Source organism: Aethalodelphis obliquidens, unplaced genomic scaffold (assembly GCF_003676395.1).
Source record: "Aethalodelphis obliquidens isolate GAN/ISIS:26980383/991018 unplaced genomic scaffold, ASM367639v1 scaffold25, whole genome shotgun sequence".
NCBI lineage: Eukaryota > Metazoa > Chordata > Mammalia > Artiodactyla > Delphinidae > Aethalodelphis > Aethalodelphis obliquidens.
In genome coordinates, this window is record NW_020837969.1 from 30,490,475 (window position 1) to 30,510,534 (window position 20,060).

At 37.6% G+C, this 20,060-nt stretch overlaps 2 protein-coding genes across 6 annotated transcripts in view; one reads left to right on the top strand and one right to left on the bottom strand.

The window, feature by feature from the left end:
- Positions 1-20,060, top strand: part of LOC113628890 (disintegrin and metalloproteinase domain-containing protein 5-like) — a 171,080-nt gene that overhangs the window by 117,747 nt on the left and 33,273 nt on the right. For 2 of the 5 annotated variants that reach the window (XM_027122884.1, XM_027122886.1), the window contains exons 19-20: positions 5,457-5,616; positions 6,867-6,917. In XM_027122884.1, the coding sequence (XP_026978685.1) occupies positions 5,457-5,616; positions 6,867-6,917 (211 nt within the window). Of the gene's footprint in view, positions 1-5,456; positions 5,617-6,866; positions 6,918-19,874; positions 20,031-20,060 lie in introns of those variants that run through there. The other 3 variants (XM_027122885.1, XM_027122887.1, XM_027122888.1) reach the window with 3 other exon arrangements.
- Positions 1,591-20,060, bottom strand: part of ADAM2 (ADAM metallopeptidase domain 2) — a 106,070-nt gene continuing 87,600 nt past the window's right edge. Inside the window, exons 21-22 of the mRNA XM_027122889.1 lie at positions 4,601-4,859; positions 1,591-2,194 (exon numbers count right to left, since the gene is read on the bottom strand). The gene's annotated coding sequence lies outside the window, so the exon portion shown is untranslated. The remainder of the gene's footprint in view (positions 2,195-4,600; positions 4,860-20,060) is intronic.

Genomic DNA, 20,060 nt, shown 5'->3' on the forward strand with positions numbered 1-20,060 from the left:
TGTTGTAGCATGTCAAAATTTCGTTCGATTTTAAGACCATATAATATTCGGTTGCATGTATATATCACATTTGGTTTATCCATTGATCTGTTGATGGATACCTGGCTTACTTCCGCATTTTGACTATTGTGGATAATGATGCTGTGAATGTGGGTGTACAAATATCTGTTTGAGTCCATGCTTTCAATACTTTGAGTATATACCTAAATGTGGAATTGCTGGATAATATAGTAATCCTATATTTAACTTTCTGAGGAACCACCAAACTCTTTTTCATAGAGGCTGAATCATTTTACATTCTCATCAATGAGTTTTCTAATTTCTCCATATCCTCACCAACTTTTCTTTTTATAGTAACCAACCTAATGAGTGTAAAGTGATAACTCATTGTGGTTTTGATCTCTCTATGGGTATATCAGGATCTATGGATCAAAAATTGCCAGTTTAATTTTTAAGAATATCATCATTTTGTTGAACGTTGTTATCGGAAGATCTGTTGTATTTTATTATCTTTTTTTTTTTTTTTTTTTTTTTTGCGGTACACGGGCCTCTCCCGTTGCGGAGCACATGGATCACGGGCCCAGCCACTCCGTGGCATATGGGATCTTCCCGGACCGGGGCACGAACCCGTGTCCCCTGCATTGGCAGACGGACTCTCAACCACTGCGCCACCAGGGAAGCCCGATCTGTTGTATTTTAAATTGCTACTTTTTATAGGAAACCTGATTTTTTGTGTGTACATATTATCAATGGACTATCATCATTTTCAAAAGGCTTTTAGTTGATTTTTTTAGGGGGTTGATATTTTTTAAATGATATGAACTGAAGTTAATAATTTTGCCACACCTTTTTAATAATAATTTTCCTTTCTTTCCTCTTCTTCAGTTAATTTCACCTTATCTCTCTCTCATTTCATAATTGTATTGGGTAATCCATTCAGAATAACAGGAAATCATCATGAAAGAGGCTATCATTACTTCTTAGGAATACTTCTAATATTGTCTCATGAAAAGGCTGCTCCTTTTGATTCAATATTTATCTTGTTGAGAAAATATTTATCTCTCCCAATTTTATTTAAAATCAGGAATGTATTTTGGGCTTTATTAGATATGTGTAAGGCATCTATTGAACTGATTATATTGTCTTATATTGCCTTTGAAGATTTTCTAATACTAAACCATCTTGTCTTCTAGTCTGAAGTTCTCTAGACTATTAGGTAATGAATATCGCTAGGAAGGAAAGTGTTTTTTTTGAAGTACAGTCAATTTACAATGTATTAGTTTCACGTTTACAGCATAGTGATTCAAAGTTTTTATAGATTATAGTCCATTTAATGTTATTAGGATATTGGCTCTATTCCCTGTGCTGCACAAATATAACCTTGTAGCTTATTTTCTACATAGAAGTTTATACCTTTTAATCCCTTTCCCCTCCCCCCTTCCCACTGTCCACTGGTAATCACTTGTTTGGTGTTCCACAGCTAGTTCTCCCTTCAATGGATGGCCTAGGGAATAAATGACCTCATCCATTCTTTCATGAAAATACACTATTAGTCTGCTTGGTTGCCATAACAAAATGCTACAGACTGGGTGTCTTAAACAATAGAAATTTATTCTCTCACAGCTGTGGAGGCTGGGAACCCATGATCGAGGTGCTGGCAAATTCGGTTTCTGGTGAGAGCTCTCTTCCTGGCTTGCATATGGCTGCCTTCTTGCTGAGTCCTCTGTGTGTGTGGAGAGAGAAAGCTCTCTGGTGTCTCCTCCTCCTCTTATAAGAACATCAGTTCCATCAGATTAGGACCCCACCCTTATGATCTCAACCCTAATTACCTCCCAAAGGCCTCATCTCCAAATACCATCACACTGGGGTTTAGGGATTCAAATCAGCATATGAATTTGGGGGAACACTATTCAGTCCATAACATTCCATCGTATGGCTCCCCAAATTCATGTCCTCCTTTTATGCAGAATATGTCCACCCCATCTCAGTAGCTCCAAAAGTCTTAACCCGTTTCAGTATAAATTCCAAATACAACGTCTCTTCTAAATATCATCTACATCAGGAATGGGTGAGACTTGAGGTATGATTCATCTTGAGGGAAAATTCTTCGCCATTTATGAACGTGTGAAATCAGACAAGTTATGTGCTTCCAAAAAACAAAGGTGAGACAGGCATAGGATAGACATTCTTGTTCCTAAAGGGAGAAATTGGAAAGAAGAAAGGGGTGACAGATCCCAGTAAATACAAATAAAACCTAGCAAGGCAAATTCAATTCGATTTTAAGGTTGGAAGATAATCCTCTTAGGTTTGATTTTCTGCCCTCCAGGCCCATTGGGGTAGCAGCATAACCCCAGAGCCTGCAGTAGAGGCTACCCTACTCCTTCAGCTGTGGATAGAGGCCCCATCCATACTGCTCTTTGGAGTGGCCCTGCCCCTCTCAACCACTGGGCGGGGGAGCTTGGCCCAGCAATGTTTCTGCTGGTGTAATCTCATCCTTATTCCTGAGGTGGTTCACATGCACAGTCTCTTTATCAGATGATTTTTCCATCCACACTTTTGGTATGTTCTCTCTAAAACATGTTTTCCCATTTTTTGCAATATGGATAGACTGAGAATTCTCCAAATCTTTAAGTTCTGGTACCTCCCTGTGTAACGCTTACTTCTTCAATTTATCTCCTTCTCTCACATATTACTATAAGCAGTCAGGAGTACCCAGACTACATCTTCAACATTTCACTTAGAAATCTTCTCAGCTATTATCCAGTTTCATGGCTCACAAGTTCTATCTTCCATAAAACACGAGGTTACAATTTAGCCAAGTTTTTTGCCACTTTACAGCAGGAGTTGCCTTTTCTTAATCATTTTCCTTTTCTGTCTAAAATCTCACCAGAAACAACTTTCATGTAAATATTTCTACCACCATTCTGTTCATGATTATCTTTTTACTCTCTAAGAAGATGTAGGCTTTCTCTTCTGCTCTCCTCTTTTCTCCCTGAGCCCTCACCAGAGTTGCTTTCACCGTCCATGTTTCTACCAACAGTCTCTTCAGATTAATCTAGGAGTTTTCTAAAATGTGCCTCAAAATTCCTCTAGCCACTACCCATTACGAGTCCCAAAGCCATTTCCACATATTTAGGTATTTATTATAACAACACCCTGCTTCTTGGTACCAAAATCAAAATTCTCCAGAGAAACAGGATCAATAGTATGGAGAGAGAGAGAGAGAGAGAGAGAGATGTTTTAGAAGGAACTGATTGTCTCATGTGATTACGGAGGCTGACAAATCCCAAGATGTGCAGAGTGAGTCAGTAAACTGCAGCTCCAGGAGAGCCAATGGTGCAATTTTTGTGTGAAGAGCAGCAGGCCTGAAGGTCAGGAAAGCTGATGTCTCAGTTTGGGTACCTCAGGCAGGAAGGATCTTCCCATATCCACTGGAGGGTCAGTGTTTTTGTTTTATTAAGGCCTCCAGGATGAGGCCCACCCACGTTAAAGAAAGCTACTGCTTTACTCAGTCTACTGATTTGAATGTTAATCTCATTTGAAAACACCCCATAGAAACAGCCAGAATAATATTTGACCAAATATCTGAGGTCATCGTGGCCCTGTCAAACGGATGCATAAAATTAACTGTTACATATATGAACAGTGTTTGCTAGAGAAAGATAACAGGAGTCCCTCTCTATAAAATGTTTTTGGCAGGATATACTTATCCGTATATATAGATTATTCTAAGTAAACCTGGACTTATGGTGGAATAGCTGGCTGGAGAAACTTGGTAATCATGTAAACTGTGTAACTAACAGTGCAAAAGTGAAATGACTGTTTATGAGCAATCTTGTGTCTACTTTACACAAAGCTCTCCATCTGTGTTTTCTGTAATCAATCTGAATGTGGCACAGGGTGGAGGATAGGGAAGCTTTGGGAGCTGCCGCTGATGCATGCTGGCTCCTCCAGGGAAAAATCTTTTATTTCTATACCTGATATTTACCCATGAAGTTTGGTATGGGTAAGATCTATGTTTTGGGGAGTTTGATATGACAGTTAAACGCTTGAGTCATAAAGGCTAAGACACTTTGGGGTCATAAAAGGAAGGAGGTGAAAAACCATGAACAATAGTTAAATGACTGGATGATTCCCTGAGGCATCTTTAGAAGGAGGTAGAAGCCTTGAGGCAGATTACTGGGGACTAGTTTAACCAATGGGAAATGGAGATTCCGAGTAATTAACTTAATGAAGGTCACCAAACTGAGAGGAGAGTTAGTAGAAAATATTCTTTGTTGGCTGGTATAAATAAGTAGTGCTTGTTAAAACTAGACAGTATAAGCGAAAGAAGTGAGACCAGTTTTTCCTACTTAGACTTCCAAGGCCACCTGGGCATATATTACATTCATTTTCAAATAACCCATGTGGTATCACTGATTACCCGGAAGACTATACACATAGCTGAGAATCAATCTGCAGTATATGGCCAGAGAGGCTGATCTCTTCATCTGATTCACTTGTTTTCTAATTACAAATATCACGTAATCTTTGTCTCGAAGATACTGGGAGCCCCAAGCGCATGCACAAAGCTGACTGAAAAAGAAAATGTTGCTCCTACCTTGAACTTGTTTAAAACAAACACATGGGGGAAAAGGGAGAAGTGCTGGGACAGTAGTAGGAGAAGTATTTTGAGCCTCAGCGGTCATCCACACTGTAGCTGGGGAGTTGCTCTTCTGACCGTCAGCTCCTCCAGTGCGGCGAAGTGATAGAGTCACAGTTCATATCAAATAAAAGGAAGCATACCAACAAATTGTGGAGAAAGCAGAACTCGATACGTTATGAATCCGGAAAGGTGAATGCAGATGTCAGCTGAGAATCTACAAGAACAGATGAGGAAAATGTAGATATTAGCACTAGTCAGTCAGAAGTGGGTCAAAGCCAAGCTTAGCCGTGCATTCTATAAAATAATTCTAGAGCCATTTTAACAATTTCCTATTGCTGCATATTTGATTAACGAACTTAAGTTTAGAGACTACTGATTTTTAATTTTTAGGAAAAAAATTGTAGTAATGTAAGAGAAATTAAATGCCAGATACCCCAGATTTAATTCTCACATACAGGTACAATCCAATACTCTTTGTGATATACATGTTTGAGCCTCGGAAACCCTGTATCAGAACAGAATTGAAGAAATATTTGCAAGTATTAAATATGTGGTCCATGAAAGAACATTACTACCTTCAATCAAGGAAATCACCATTGGGTGGAAGTTTGAAAACTCAAAAACATCAGTAAAGCGCTAGTAACAGCCCATTTTATATATTAGTTTAGGTTTTCAGATTTTATTATATTCACAGTCTATGTGAATGAAATTTTTAGTTTTGGGGAATATTGTTGGTAATGATACCCCTCCACCTTTTGATTTGGTTAATAAAATCTCTGACATAATTTGAAATGGATGCTTTCCATTCTAGGTAAAAAGTTATTGCTGCAGAGATCTCTCAGTCATCCAAAACACAGATTTCAACTGATTTTCTACACTTCTCTACCTGTGTTCATCATTATTATTGCTATTATAATAAACCAGAGTAAAATAAGGGAGCTATGCTACAGAGGAGAACCTGAAAGTGAGAGGTATATATATTTTCATTCTTATTAAATTAAATAAGTCAAGCAAAAAGTAGTCAGGTTTCATCAGGAATAAGCTAAAACTGTAGGTAAAACAATATGAGTATGGCCCAGGGATACATTTCAAACTAGCTTGGTGTTTTCATGTTTTCTCTGGTTTTACTCATTACTAAAACCATTCATTTTACCACCAGTATCACTTGAGGAGGAGATATGGGTGCCAAGGGTATTGTGGAGGTTTATTCGTCCTCTTAATCCACTGATTCTGTCTAAATAGTCAAATTGTCCATGAGCTTCGTGAGAATAAATAACACTGCATTTAAAAAGTAAATAAATAAATAAAATTTTAAGATATAGATCCTCAGACCAGTGGTAAATAACTTTATCAGAACAGCCCACTCAACTAGATAAAATACCTATGAACCTGCCTGCATAATATTTATTTTCCTAATTATTGCTGATTTGTCCAGTCACTTCTCAGCTAGAAATTACATGTGTAATTCATACTAATCAGGTTAGGAGACAGGAGGAAGCATCATGGAGTGGGGAGAAAATTATATTTAGCCTCAGAAAACCTGGTTTCAACTCCTAAATCTTACATATCTTGCTAACTATGATATCTTGAGCAAGGGATTTAATCTTTATGTTCTTAAAATTATTCTCTATAACTATACAAAATGTGAGATAATAGCTTTCCAATGTATCATAAACTTTTGGGTACACCAGATTAATAAATGAAATCACCATATTATCTGTAATCAGTTACACAACTATTTAAACATCATTATTGAGCCCCTTAGTCATAATTTACTGTATTCTTCCAGAGAGGTATTTACCTCTAGTTTTACCTTCCAAGAAGTGATATGAAGAGAAGATCTGAGTATGTTACGAGAGGATGAAAGAAATCTGTAGAAATATATGGAAAAATTAACTGAAATTTTTGACTGCTACTTTATGGTTTTGGTTTAATTTGGCCTGAGGAGTTAGTGATATCATAGAATCAGGGGGCCTATCTGTAAAATTGAGTAAATGTGAAATGAGGATGTGAGGATTTTGTCAACAAAGCAAGGTGGCTGATGGCATTTGTTCTAATATTGAGATGGTACCAGTTTTATTTTATTTTGCTGGAAGGAGACATTTTATGTAGTGAATCACTCTGTTTCTTTGAAGAACATTTTTTGTTCAAATAGTCACTTAATTGTTCAACATTCTTAAATTCCCCCACTTATTTAAAATAAACTTTATCGATGTTATAGGTCTGTGTCGGAAGAAAGCAGCAGTAACAGCAAGTTGTCACTCAGTGTAAGGTGAGTGTAGAACGAGTGATTGATTAACCATTTGGCATCATACCTTTTGATCATTATTGAAGGAGCACTTAAAAATTGTTAGCTTGAAACCAAAACATTTGTTAATAATATTCTTTGTGGTTCCCATTGTAGGTGATTTTATAATGCTAAACAATAAAACTTGATTTCATTATGTCTCAACCTCTCCTCCCTGACCTACACCAAAGGAGTGATTTTTGTGCACCCACACTAACATTTATGACCACATAAGTTTTAGGATTCTTTTTTTTTTTTTTGAGGTTTGGTAAGCAGCACTTATATGTTGATGACATTTTACTGCCACATAATAAGAGGACTGATATTATAAAAATGTCAGATGTGCTTATAGTTATAATATTATCTCAGAAAAAAATTATTGCTAATAAGATAGAGCCTTGGAGTTTTCATTCATTTTACTGTCTTAAGATCCCAAATAACAACCGAACTTTACACATCAAGGAATGAAGAAAAGAACAAACTAAGCCCAAAGTAAGTGAAAGGAAGGAAATAGTAAAGGTCAGAGGAGATATGAACAAAATGAAGAAGAAAAAAGCAATTTTAAATATCAACAAAAGTAAGCATGTTTTTTGAAAAAAGAAAGAAACCTTTCGCTAGACCATCTAACACAAAAAGAGAGAAGACTAATATAAATAAAACCAGAAATAAGAGGGGAGACATTACAAATGATACTATACAAATAATCTTTTTATAGTTTATAGTTCATGAAAGATTACTGTGAATATTTGTATGCTAAGAAACTGAAGAACCAAAAAGAAATGAATACATTCCTGGAAACATACAACCTGCCAAGATTAAATCATGAAGAAATAGAAAGTGAGCAGATTAAAAACTAGTTAAGGAGATTGAACCAGTAACTAAAACCCTCCCAACAAAGAAAAGCCCAGGACAGATTGGCTTTACTGGTGAATTCTGCCAAACATTTAAGGATGGATTAAAGCCAATATTTCTAAAATTCTTCCAAAAAGTAGAAAAGGAGGTAACACTCATTTTATGAGGCCAGCATTACTCTGATACCAAAATTGATAAGGACACTACAGAAAAAGGAAACTACAAGCTAATATCTGTGATGAATATAGATGCAAAAATTCTCAACAAACTACTAGCAAAGCAAATTCAACAGCACATGAAAAGGATCATGCACCATGAGAAAGTGACATCATGGGAGTGCAAGGATGGTTCGACATATGAAAATCAGTCTATGTGATACACCCACCACATTAACAAAATGACGAATGAAAATGACAAGATCGTCTCAATAGACACAGAAAAAACGTTTGACAAAATTCAAAATGTTCTTATGATATATTCTTTCCACAAATTAAGAATAGAAGGAATTTACAGCATGATAAAGGCCATATATGAGAAGCTAACAGCTAATATCATAGTCAAACTGAAAACGTTGAAGCATTTCCTCTAACATCAGGGACAAGGTAAGAATGCCCACTGGCACCATATGTATTCAACCTAGTACTGGAAGTATTAGCCAGAGCAATTAGGTGACAAAAGACATCTACATCAGAAAGGAAGAAGTGAAGTTGTTTTTGTTTTCAGATGTCATGTTCTTACACATAAAAAACCCTAAAGATTCCACAAAAAATTATTAGAACTAATAAACAAGATTAATAAAGCTGCTGGCTCCAAGATCATTGTACAATAATCAGTTACATTTCTATATACTAAAAATAAGCTATCTTAAAATGAAGTTCAGAAAACAATCCCATAGATAATTGGATCAAAAAATAAAATACTTACAAATAAACTTAACTAAGAATGTGAAAGACTTGTGTACTGATAACTACAAGAAAACAGTGAAAGAAATGGAAAGACATCCTGTGTTCATGGGCTGAAACAATTAATATTGTTAAAATATCCATACCACTCAAAGGTATCTACAAATTCAATGAAACCCCTCTCAAAATTCCAGTGGCATTTTTCACAGAGATATTAAAAAAATTCTAAAATTTATGTGGAACCACAAAGGACCCTCAATAGCCAAAACATTTTGAGAAAGAACAAAGCTGGACGCATCATACATCCTGATTTTAAAATATATTGCAAATCTACTGTAATCAAAACAGTATGGTACTGTTATAAAGACAGATAAAGACCAATGGAACAGAATAGAGAGCCCAGGATTCAATCCCCACATAGATGGTCAAATGACCTTTGAAAGGGTACTAAGAATATGCAGTGGGACATGTTGGTGGGAAAACTGGATAGCCACATGCAAAAGAATGAAATTGAACCCTTACATCATACACAAAAATCAACTCAAAGTGGATTAAAAGTGACCCCAAAGTGTAAAACTCCTAGAAGAAAACATAGGGGGAAAACTTCATATCATTGGTCTTCACAATGAATTTTTGGGTTGATATCAAAAGTACAGGCAACAAAAGCAAAAAATAGACAAGTGGGGCTCCATCAAACTAAAAAGGCTTCCGCACAGCAAGGGAAACATTTAATAGAGTGAAAGAGCAACCTATGGAATGGGATAAAATATTTTTAAACCATGTATCAGAAAAAGGGTTAATAACCAAAACACATAAGGTACTCCTACCATTGATACAAAAAAGAAAATAAAACCTGATTTTAAAATGGGCTAAAGACTTGAATAGATGCTTCTCCCAAAATACCATACTTAGGGCCAACAGATATAGGAAAAGATAGCTCAGATCACTAATCATCAGGGAAATTCAAATCAAAACCATATGAGGGGACTTCCGGGAAGATGGCAGAAGAGTAAGACGCGGAGATCACCTTCCTCTCCACAGATACACCAGAAATACATCTACGCGTGGAACAACTCCTACAGAACACCTACTGAACGCTGGCAGAAGACCTCAGACCTCCCAAAAGGCAAGAACCCCCCACGTACCTGGTTAGGGCAAAAGAAAAAACTAAACAGAGACAAAAGGATAGGGACGGGTCCTGCACCAGCGGGAGAGAGCTGTGAAGGAGGAAAAGTGTCCACACACTAGGAAGCCCCTTCGCGGGTGGAGACTTCGGGAGGCGGAGTGGGGGAGCTTGGGAGCCGCGGAGGAGAGAACAGCAACAGGGGTGCGGAGGGCAAAGCGGACAGATTCCAGCGCAGAGGATCGGGCCGACCGGCACTCACCAGCCGAGAGGCTTGTCTGCTCGCCCGCCGGGGCGGGCGGGACTGGGAGCTGAGGCTCCGGCTTTTGTCGGAGCGCCGGGAGAGGACTGAGGTTGGCGGCATGAACACAGCCTGCAGGGCGTTGGTGCGACGCGGCTGGCCGGGAGAGAGTCCGGGGAGGGGTCTGGACCTGCCGAAAAGGCAAGAGACTTTTACGTCCCTCTTTGTTTCCTGGTGCACGAGGAGAGGGGATTAAGAACGCTGCTTGAGAGAGCTCCAGGGACGGGCGCGAGCCGCGGCTAAGAGTGCGGAGCCCAGAGACGGACATGGGACGCTAAGGCCGCTGCTGCCGCCGCCAGGAGGCCTGTGTGCGAACACAGGTCACTAGCCACACGCCCTTCTGGGGAGCCTGTGCAGCCCGCCACTGCCAGGGTCCCGGGATCCAGGGACGGCTCCCGGGGAGAGCGCACGGCGCGCCTCAGGCTGCAGCTTCACGCCGGCCTCTGCCGCTGCAGGCCCGCCCCGCACTCCGTGACCCTCCCTACCCCCCGGCCTGGGTGAGCCAGAGCCTCCGAATCAGCGGCTCCTTTAACCTCGTCCTGTCTGAGCAAAGAACAGACGCCCTCCGGCGACCTACACGCACAGGCGGGGCCAAATCCAAAGCTGAGCCCCTGGGAACTGTCAGAACAAAGAAGAGAAAGGGAAATCTCTCCCAGCAGCCTCAGAAGCAGCGGATTAAAGCTCCACAATCAACTTGATATACCCTGCATCTGTGGAATACCTGAATAGACAACGAATCATCCCAAATTAAGGAGCCCTGTGGATGAAAGGCTCTTGGGGCTGCAGCCAGGACTCAGTGCTGTGCCTCTGAGGTGGGAGAGCCAACTTCAGGACACTGGTCCACAAGAGGCCTCCCAGCTGCACATAATATCAAACAGCAAAAATCTCCGAGAGATCTCCATCTCAACGCCAGCACCCAGCTTCACTCAACGACCAGCAAGCTACAGTGCTGGACATCCTATGCCAAACAACTAGCAAGACAGGAACACAACCCCACCCATTAGCAGAGAGGCTGCCCAAAATCATAGTAAGTCTACAGACACCCCAAAACACACCACCAGACGTGGACCTGCCCACCAGAAAGACAAGATCCAGCCTCATACACCAGAACACAGGCACTAGTACCCTCCACCAGGAAGCCTACACAACCCACTGAACCAACCTTAGCCACTGGGGACAGACACAAAAAACAACAGGAACTACGAACCTTCAGCCTGCAAAAAAGGAGACCCCAAACACAGTAAGATAAGCAAAATGAAAAGACAGAAAAACACACAGCAGATGAAGGAGCAAGATAAAAACCCACCAGACCTAACAAATGAAGAGGAAATAGGCAGTCTACCTGAAAAAGAATTCAGAATAATGATAGTAAGGTTGATCCGAAATCTTGGAGATAGAATGGACAATAGAATGGACAAATTGCAAGAATCAGTTAACAAGGACCTAGAAGAACTAAAGATGAAGCAAGCAACGATGAACAACACAATAAATGAAATTAAAAGTACTCTAGATGGGATCAATAGCAGAATAACTGAGGCAGAAGAACGGATAAGTGACCTGGAAGATAAAATAGTGGAAATAACTACTGCAGAGCAGAATAAAGAAAAAAGAATGAAAAGAACTGAGGACAGTCTCAGAGACCTCTGGGACAACATTAAACGCACCAACATTCGAATTATAGGGGTTCCAGAAGAAGAAGAGAAAAAGAAAGGGACTGAGAAAATATTTGAAGAGATTATAGTTGAAAACTTCCCTAATATGGGAAAAGAAATCATTAATCAAGTCCAGGAAGCACAGAGAGTCCCATACAGGATAAATCCAAGGAGAAATACGCCAAGACACATATTAATCAAATTGTCAAAAATTAAATACAAAGAAAACATATTAAAAGCAGCAAGGGAAAAACAACAAATAACACACAAGGGAATCCCCATAAGGTTAACAGCTGATCTTTCAGCAGAAACTCTGCAAGCCAGAAGGGAGTGGCAGGACATATTGAAAGTGTTGAAGGAGAAAAACCTGCAACCAAGATTACTCTACCCAGCAAGGATCTCATTCAGATTTGATGGAGAAATTAAAACCTTTACAGACAAGCAAAAGCTGAGAGAGTTCAGCACCACCAAACCAGCTCTACAACAACTGCTAAAGGAACTTCTCTAGGCAAGAAACACAAAAGAAGGAAAGGACCTACAATAACGAACCCAAAACAATTAAGAAAATGGGAATAGGAACACACATATCGATAATTACCTTAAATGTAAATGGACTAAATGCTCCCACCAAAAGACACAGATTGGCTGAATGGATACAAAAACAAGACCCATATATTTGCTGTCTACAAGAGACCCACTTCAGACCTAGAGACACATACAGACTGAAAGTAAGGGGATGGAAAAAGGTATTTCATGCAAATGGAAACCAAAAGAAAGCTGGAGTAGCAATTCTCATATCAGACAAAATAGACTTTAAAACAAAGACTATTACAAGAGACAAAGAAGGACACTACATAATGATCAAGGGATCGATCCAAGAGGAAGATATAACAATTGTAAATATTTATGCACCCAACATAGGTGCACCTCAATACATAAGGCAAATACTGACAACCATAAAAGGGGAAATCGACAGTAACACATTCATAGTAGGGGACTTTAACACCCCACTTTCACCAAGGACAGATCATCCAAAATGAAAATAAATAAGGAAACACAAGCTTTAAATGATACATTAAACGAGATGGAGTTAATTGATATTTATAGGACATTCCATCCAAAAACAACAGAATACACATTTTTCTCAAGTGCTCATGGAACATTCTCCAGGATAGATCATATCTTGGGTCACAAATCAAGCCTTGGTAAATTTAAGAAAATTGAAATTGTATCAAGTATCTTTTCTGACCACAACGCCATGAGACTAGAGATCAATTACAGGAAAAGATCTGTAAAAAATACAAACACATGGAGGCTAAACAATACACTACTTAATAATGAAGTGATCACTGAAGAAATCAAAGAGGAAATCAAAAAATACCTAGAAACAAATGACAATGGAGACACAACGACCCAAAACCTGTGGGATGCAGCAAAAGCAGTTCTAAGTGGGAAGTTTATAGCAATACAAGCCCACCTTAAGAAGCAGGAAACATCTAGAATAAACAACCTAACCTTGCACCTCAAGCAATTAGAGAAAGAAGAACAAAAAAACCCCAAAGCTAGCAGAAGGAAAGAAATCATAAAAATCAGATCAGAAATAAATGAAAAAGAAATGAAGGAAACAATAGCAAAGATCAATAAAACTAAAAGCTGGTTCTTTGAGAAGATAAACAAAATAGATAAACCACTAGCCAGACTCATCAAGAAAAAAAGGGAGAAGACTCAAATCAATAGAATTAGAAATGAAAAAGGAGAGGTAACAACTGACACTGCAGAAATAAAAGAGATCATGAGAGATTACTACAAGCAACTCTATGCCAATAAAATGGACAATCTGGAAGAAATGGACAAATTCTTAGAAATGCACAACCTGCCAAGACTGAATCAGGAAGAAATAGAAAATATGAACAGACCAATCACAAGCACTGAAATTGAAACTGTGATTAAAAATCTTCCAACAAAGAAAAGCCCAGGACCAGATGGCTTCACAGGCGAATTCTATCAAACATTTAGAGAAGAGCTAACACCTATCCTTCTCAAACTCTTCCAAAATATAGCAGAGGGAGGAACACTCCCAAACTCATTCTACAAGGCCACCATCACCCTCATACCAAAACCAGACAAGGATGTCACAAAGAAAGAAAACTACAGGCCAATATCACTGATGAACATAGATGCAAAAATCCTCAACAAAATACTAGCAAATAGAATCCAACAGCACATTAAAAGGATCATACACCATGATCAAGTGGGGTTTATTCCAGGAATGCAAGGATTCTTCAATATACGCAAATCTATCAATGTGATAAACCATATTAACAAATTGAAGGAGAAAAACCATATGATCATCTCAATAGATGCAGAGAAAGCTTTTGACAAAATTCAACACCCATTTATGATAAAAACCCTGCAGAAAGTAGGCATAGAGGGAACTTGCCTCAACATAATAAAGGCCATATATGACAAGCCCACAGCAAACATCATCCTCAGTGGCGAAAAACTGAAAGCATTTCCACTAAGATCAGGAACAAGACAAGGTTGCCCACTCTCACCACTCTTATTCAACATAGTTTTGGAAGTTTTAGCCACAGCAATCAGAGAAGAAAAGGAAATAAAAGGAATCCAAATCGGAAAAGAAGAAGTAAAGCTGTCACTGTTTGCAGATGACATGATCCTATACATAGAGAACCCTAAAGATGCTACCAGAAAACTACTAGAGCTAATCAATGAATTTGGTAAAGTGGCAGGATACAAAATTAATGCACAGAAATCTCTGGCATTCCTATATACTAATGATGAAAAATCTGAAAGTGAAATCAAGAAAACACTCCCATTTATCATTGCAACAAAAAGAATAAAATAACTAGGAATAAACCTACCTAAGGAGACAAAAGATCTGTATGCAGAAAATTATAAGACACTGATGAAAGAAATTAAAGATGATACAAATAGATGGAGAGATATACCATGTTCTTGGATTGGAAGAATCAACATTGTGAAAATGACTCTACTACCGAAAGCAATCTATAGATTCAATGCAATCCCTATCAAACTACCACTGGCATTTTTCACAGAACTAGAACAAAAAATTTTGCAATTTGTATGGAAACACAAAAGACCCCGAATAGCCAAAGCAATCTTGAGAACGAAAGAAGGAACTGGAGGAATCAGGCTCCCAGACTTCAGACTATACTACAAAGCTACAGTTATCAAAACGGTATGGTACTGGCACAAAAACAGAAAGATAGATCAATGGAACAGGATAGAAAGCCCAGAGATAAACCCACGCACATATGGTCACCTTATCTTTGACAAAGGAGGCAGAAATGTACCGTGGAGAAAGGACAGCCTATTCAATAAGTGGTGCTGGGAAAACTGGACAGCTACATGTAAAAGTATGAAGTTAGATCACTCCCTAACACCATACACAAAAATAAGCTCAAAATGGATTAAAGACCTAAATGTAAGGCCAGAAACTATCAAACTCTTAGAGGAAAACATAGGCAGAACACTCTATGACATAAATCACAGCAAGATTCTTTCTGACCCACCTCCTAGAGTAATGGAAATAAAAACAAGAGTAAACAAATGGGACCTAATGAAACTTAAAAGCTTTTGCGCAGCAAAGGAAACCATAAAGAAGACCAAAAGACAACCCTCAGAATGGGAGAAAATATTTGCAAATGAAGCAACTGACAAAGGATTGATCTCCAAAATTTATAAGCAGCTCATGCAGCTTAATAACAAAAAAACAAACAACCCAATCCAAAAATGGGCAGAAGACCTAAATAGACATTTCTCCAAAGAAGATATACAGAGTGCCAACAAACACATGAGAGAATGCTCAACATCACTAATCATGAGAGAAATGCAAATCAAAACTACAATGAGATATCATCTCACACCAGTCAGAATGGCTATCATCAAAAAATCTAGAAACAATAAATGCTGGAGAGGGTGTGGAGAAAAGGGAACCCTCTTACACTGTTGGTGGGAATGTAAATTGATACAGCCACTGTGGAGAACAGTATGGAGGTTCCTTAAAAAGCTACAAATAGAACTACCATATGACCCAGCAATCCCACTACTGGGTATATACCCTGAGAAAACCATAATTCAAAAAGAGTCATGTACCAAAATGTTCATTGCAGCTCTATTTACAATAGCCCAGAGATGGAAACAACCTAAGTGTCCATCATCAGATGAATGGATAAAGAAGATGTGGCACATATATACAATGGAATATTACTCAGCCATAAAAAGAGACGAAATTGAGCTATTTGTAATGAGGTGGATAGACCTAGAGTCTGTCATACAGAGTGAAGTAAGTCAGAAAGAGAGAGACAAATACCATATGCTAACACATATATATGGAATTAAAAAAAAAAAATGTCATGAAAAACCTAGGGGTGAAACAGGAATAAAGACACAGACTTACTAGAGAATGGACTTGAGGCTATGGGGAGGGGGAAGTGTAAACGGTGACAAAGCGATAAAGAGGCATGGACATATATACACTACCAAACGTAAGGTAGATAGCTAGTGGGAAGCAGCCGCATAGCACAGGGAGATCAGCTCGGTGCTTTGTGACCGCCTGGAGGGGTGGGATAGGGAGGGTGGGAGGGAGGGAGACGCAAGCGGGAAGAGATATGGGAACATATGTATATATATAACTGATTCATTTTGTTGTGAAGCTGAAACTAACATACCATTGTAAAGCAATTATACTCCAATAAAGATGTTTAAAAAAAAAACAAAAAAAAAAAACCATATGAGGTATCACCTGTTAGAATGGCTATTATAAAAAAAAAAAACCCCACAAAAGTCAACAAGTGTTGGCAAGGATGTGGAGAAATTGGAATCATTGTACAATGTTGATGGGAATGCTAGATATTGTGGCCACTGTGCAAAACTGTTGGAGATTCCTCAAAAAATTAAAAATAGAACTACTGTATGACCCAGCAATCCTACTTCTGGATATTTTTCCGGAAGAATTGAAATCAGGATCTCAAAGCAGTATTAGCATTTTCGTGTTCATTGCAGCACCACTTACAATAGCCAAGATGTGAATACAAGCTAAATGTCCATCATTGGATGAATGGATAAAGAAAATGTGGTATATACATATAATGGAATGTTGTTCAGCCATTAAAAAGAAGGAAATCCTGCATTTATGACAACATAGATGAACCTTGAGGACATTATGCTGAGTGAAATAAGCCAGTCACAGAAGGACAAATAACTGCATGATTCCACTTAAGCTATCTCAAATAGTGAAGCTCGTAGAACTGAGAGTAGAATGGTTGTTGCTTCAGGCTGGGATGACAGTAAAGTGGGATGTTGCTAATCAATGAGAATGAAGTCTCAATTGTGCAAAATCTAGAGATCTGCTGTACAACGTTGTCCCTATTGTTAAAAATGTATGCTTAAATTTTTGTTAAGAGAGTAGATCTCATTTAAGTGTTCTTAAGCACAGTAGAATAAAATTTTTAAACCTTGAGGAAGTTTTGCTTCACAAAAGACACCCTTATGAAGGGGAAAAGGGAAGCCACAATGTGGGAGAAGATGTCTGTAATACATATTTCCAATAAAGAACTCATACTCAGAATATATACAGAATCCCTGTAAACCAGTAACAAAACACGGGAAAGCCTAATAGGCAAAATATTTGAAAAGACGCTTCACAAAAGATGATATCAAAGGAGCTCAAAACATGAAAAATTGCTCAACATCACTAATCATCAGAAAGAGACAAATTAAAATAAAAACGAGTGTCCCCTACACACCTATAAGAGTGGCTAAAATTAAAAGAACAGGCAACCTCAAGTGTTGGTTAGAATATCAAGCAACAAGGACTCTCACACACTGCAGGCAGGAGCATATATTTTATCACTTTAATACTTTTATTACAGTTCAGCAGTTTAGCATCTTCTAAAGTTATCAGGTTTCAGTTGTTTACAATTTTCATTTTTAAAACTATCATGCTTACATTTTATATTTACTTTATATTATAACTAAACTTTTATTTCCTAGAATTTTGCAAAGGAGATTTTCCATAAATTTTGAGTCTAATTACCTTAAATATTTTTTTCCTTTTCCATTTAATTTGAATCTGCTTGTCTTTACTTCTGTTTTTATACTTTTAACTTTAAATCTTATTCTTTTCTTTTCAAATATCAATAATCTGTATATAGGTAAGCTTCTGTATATTTAACATAAATTCACTATTTTTTATATAAAAGGGTAGGAAAAATTGAGAAAAAGATTCTGAAATTCATATGAAAGGAAAGTAGGGATAACCAGGTAAACTTTAGAACTAACAATTAGTTAAAATTTAGATCTTTTTATTTTCAGAAAGCATCTTTCTGATTTTTAATGATTATCAAGTATTTATTAAAATATCTAAAATACCTTGGTAGGTATATGAATTAAAGATAAATTTCTCATAATCACAATACCCAAAGAAAAGTTCCATTAACAATATAGATGTATATATTCTTAAAAATTTTTTCTAAAGAATAAACATAGGGCTTCCCTGGTGGCGCAGTGGTTTGAGAGTCCACCTGCCGATGCAGGGGACACGGGTTCGTGCCCTGGTCTGGGAAGATCCCACATGCCACAGAGCGGCTGGGCTCGTGAGCCATGGCCACTGAGCCTGCGCGTCCAGAGCCTGTGCTCCGCAACGGGAGAGGCCACAACAGTGAGAGGCCCGCGTACCGGGGAAAAAAAAAAAAAAAAGAAAAATAACATTTAAAAAATCCATTATTATGAATATGTAAACTACTTCCAGTTTTTCTGTATTATGAACACCCTGTAATAAACATCCTTATATTATTATATAAATTATAATAGTCTAAATAATAAACTAAAGGCTATATAAATTATAGCCTCAGGGTAAATCCCTAGAAGAGAGCTTGATCAAAGCATAAATATAATATTTACACTCTTGCTTTTTGATATCTACTGCCAAATTACCTGATTGTAATGATGACCACCAATCCATTTGTGTCAGGTTGTAACCTTCATAAGTTATTTTTAGTCATTTGTACATTTGAGTGATGTGCTTTCTAGTTTATCTTAAATTTTACTTTTTCACTATTGTATTGAATTTTCTTTATTTTCCACTGTGTCACTTAGTAATAAGCTGTTTCTTAAATGAGTATGTAATAGAAAAATATGTAATATAAAAGTAAGGGATTAGAGGCATTTTTGAGACTTCCTTTAGTATGAGGGATGCTTAGTGTACGTTTACCTTTTCCCATCTCTCTCGCTCCACTGATTTTTTTTGTTATGTAAGTTGGGAGTTTAGACCTAGCCTAATGTTAATAAATTCCTGTTTTTTAAACATTATTTTCTTGGTTCCAAAAACACTTTATCATTTTCAGTTTTGTGCTGAGGTTTACAACAAACATTTGACTCTATTTTATGCTTAACTGTTTTCATCATTCATAATTCTGATGGATTATTTTCGATTTTAATGACAATAAGATTCTTTTTAGTCCGGAGAGCTTGGGATACCCAAATCTTGCCTTGACTCTCCTCTCTTGATTTATTCAATAAATTGCACGTGCTTGTGAGTAGGTGAATCATTCTGTTTCTTATTATAGCAGTACAAGTAATAAACGTTCATTTAAAAATATTCAAAAGAATAAAAAAATTATCATCATTAATCTTAGCACCTAGGATGATCATTTTAAAATATTTCAATATATATAGATGTATATATGGTGTATATGTTGGTGTTTTATCTTTTATAAAATGTGATTGTACTTAGAAACATCACAATTTTTCGTTTTTATTCTAAACTAAAATCCGTTTATATACTTAGAATGGAAATTTAAAGGCACTTTGCTTTATTGACCTAGTTACCAAAAATAGATAAACACTTAGGATATTTTAGGAAGCCACTCTAGTAGAAGACTAAGAATATTTGCAGTTGAAGGTAACAGATGATTTTTTTTTCTGGAATCAATTTTTATTTTCTTCATCCTTTCTCTTCAGTTTTCCATGCCTTTTAAATAAATTCTTGTGTTAGAGATATGTGGGCTCCAAAAAAAATAATAAATAACTGGTATTTTGTGGTGTGCTTTGTCTTGTTTTCCCTCACAGTAACAGTCTCTAACAATCTTGGCCTGAAGAGAGGATGGTACCAAATAAATCACCAGAAACTGGCCTAAACCAAGAAGGAAAAAACATATTTCTCGCTCGCCTCTGTTGTCACTGCTGAGGGTTAAATTATGAAATAATAAATCATCTGCCCCTGAATCACCTGAATTATGTCTGGTGTTTTCTCTG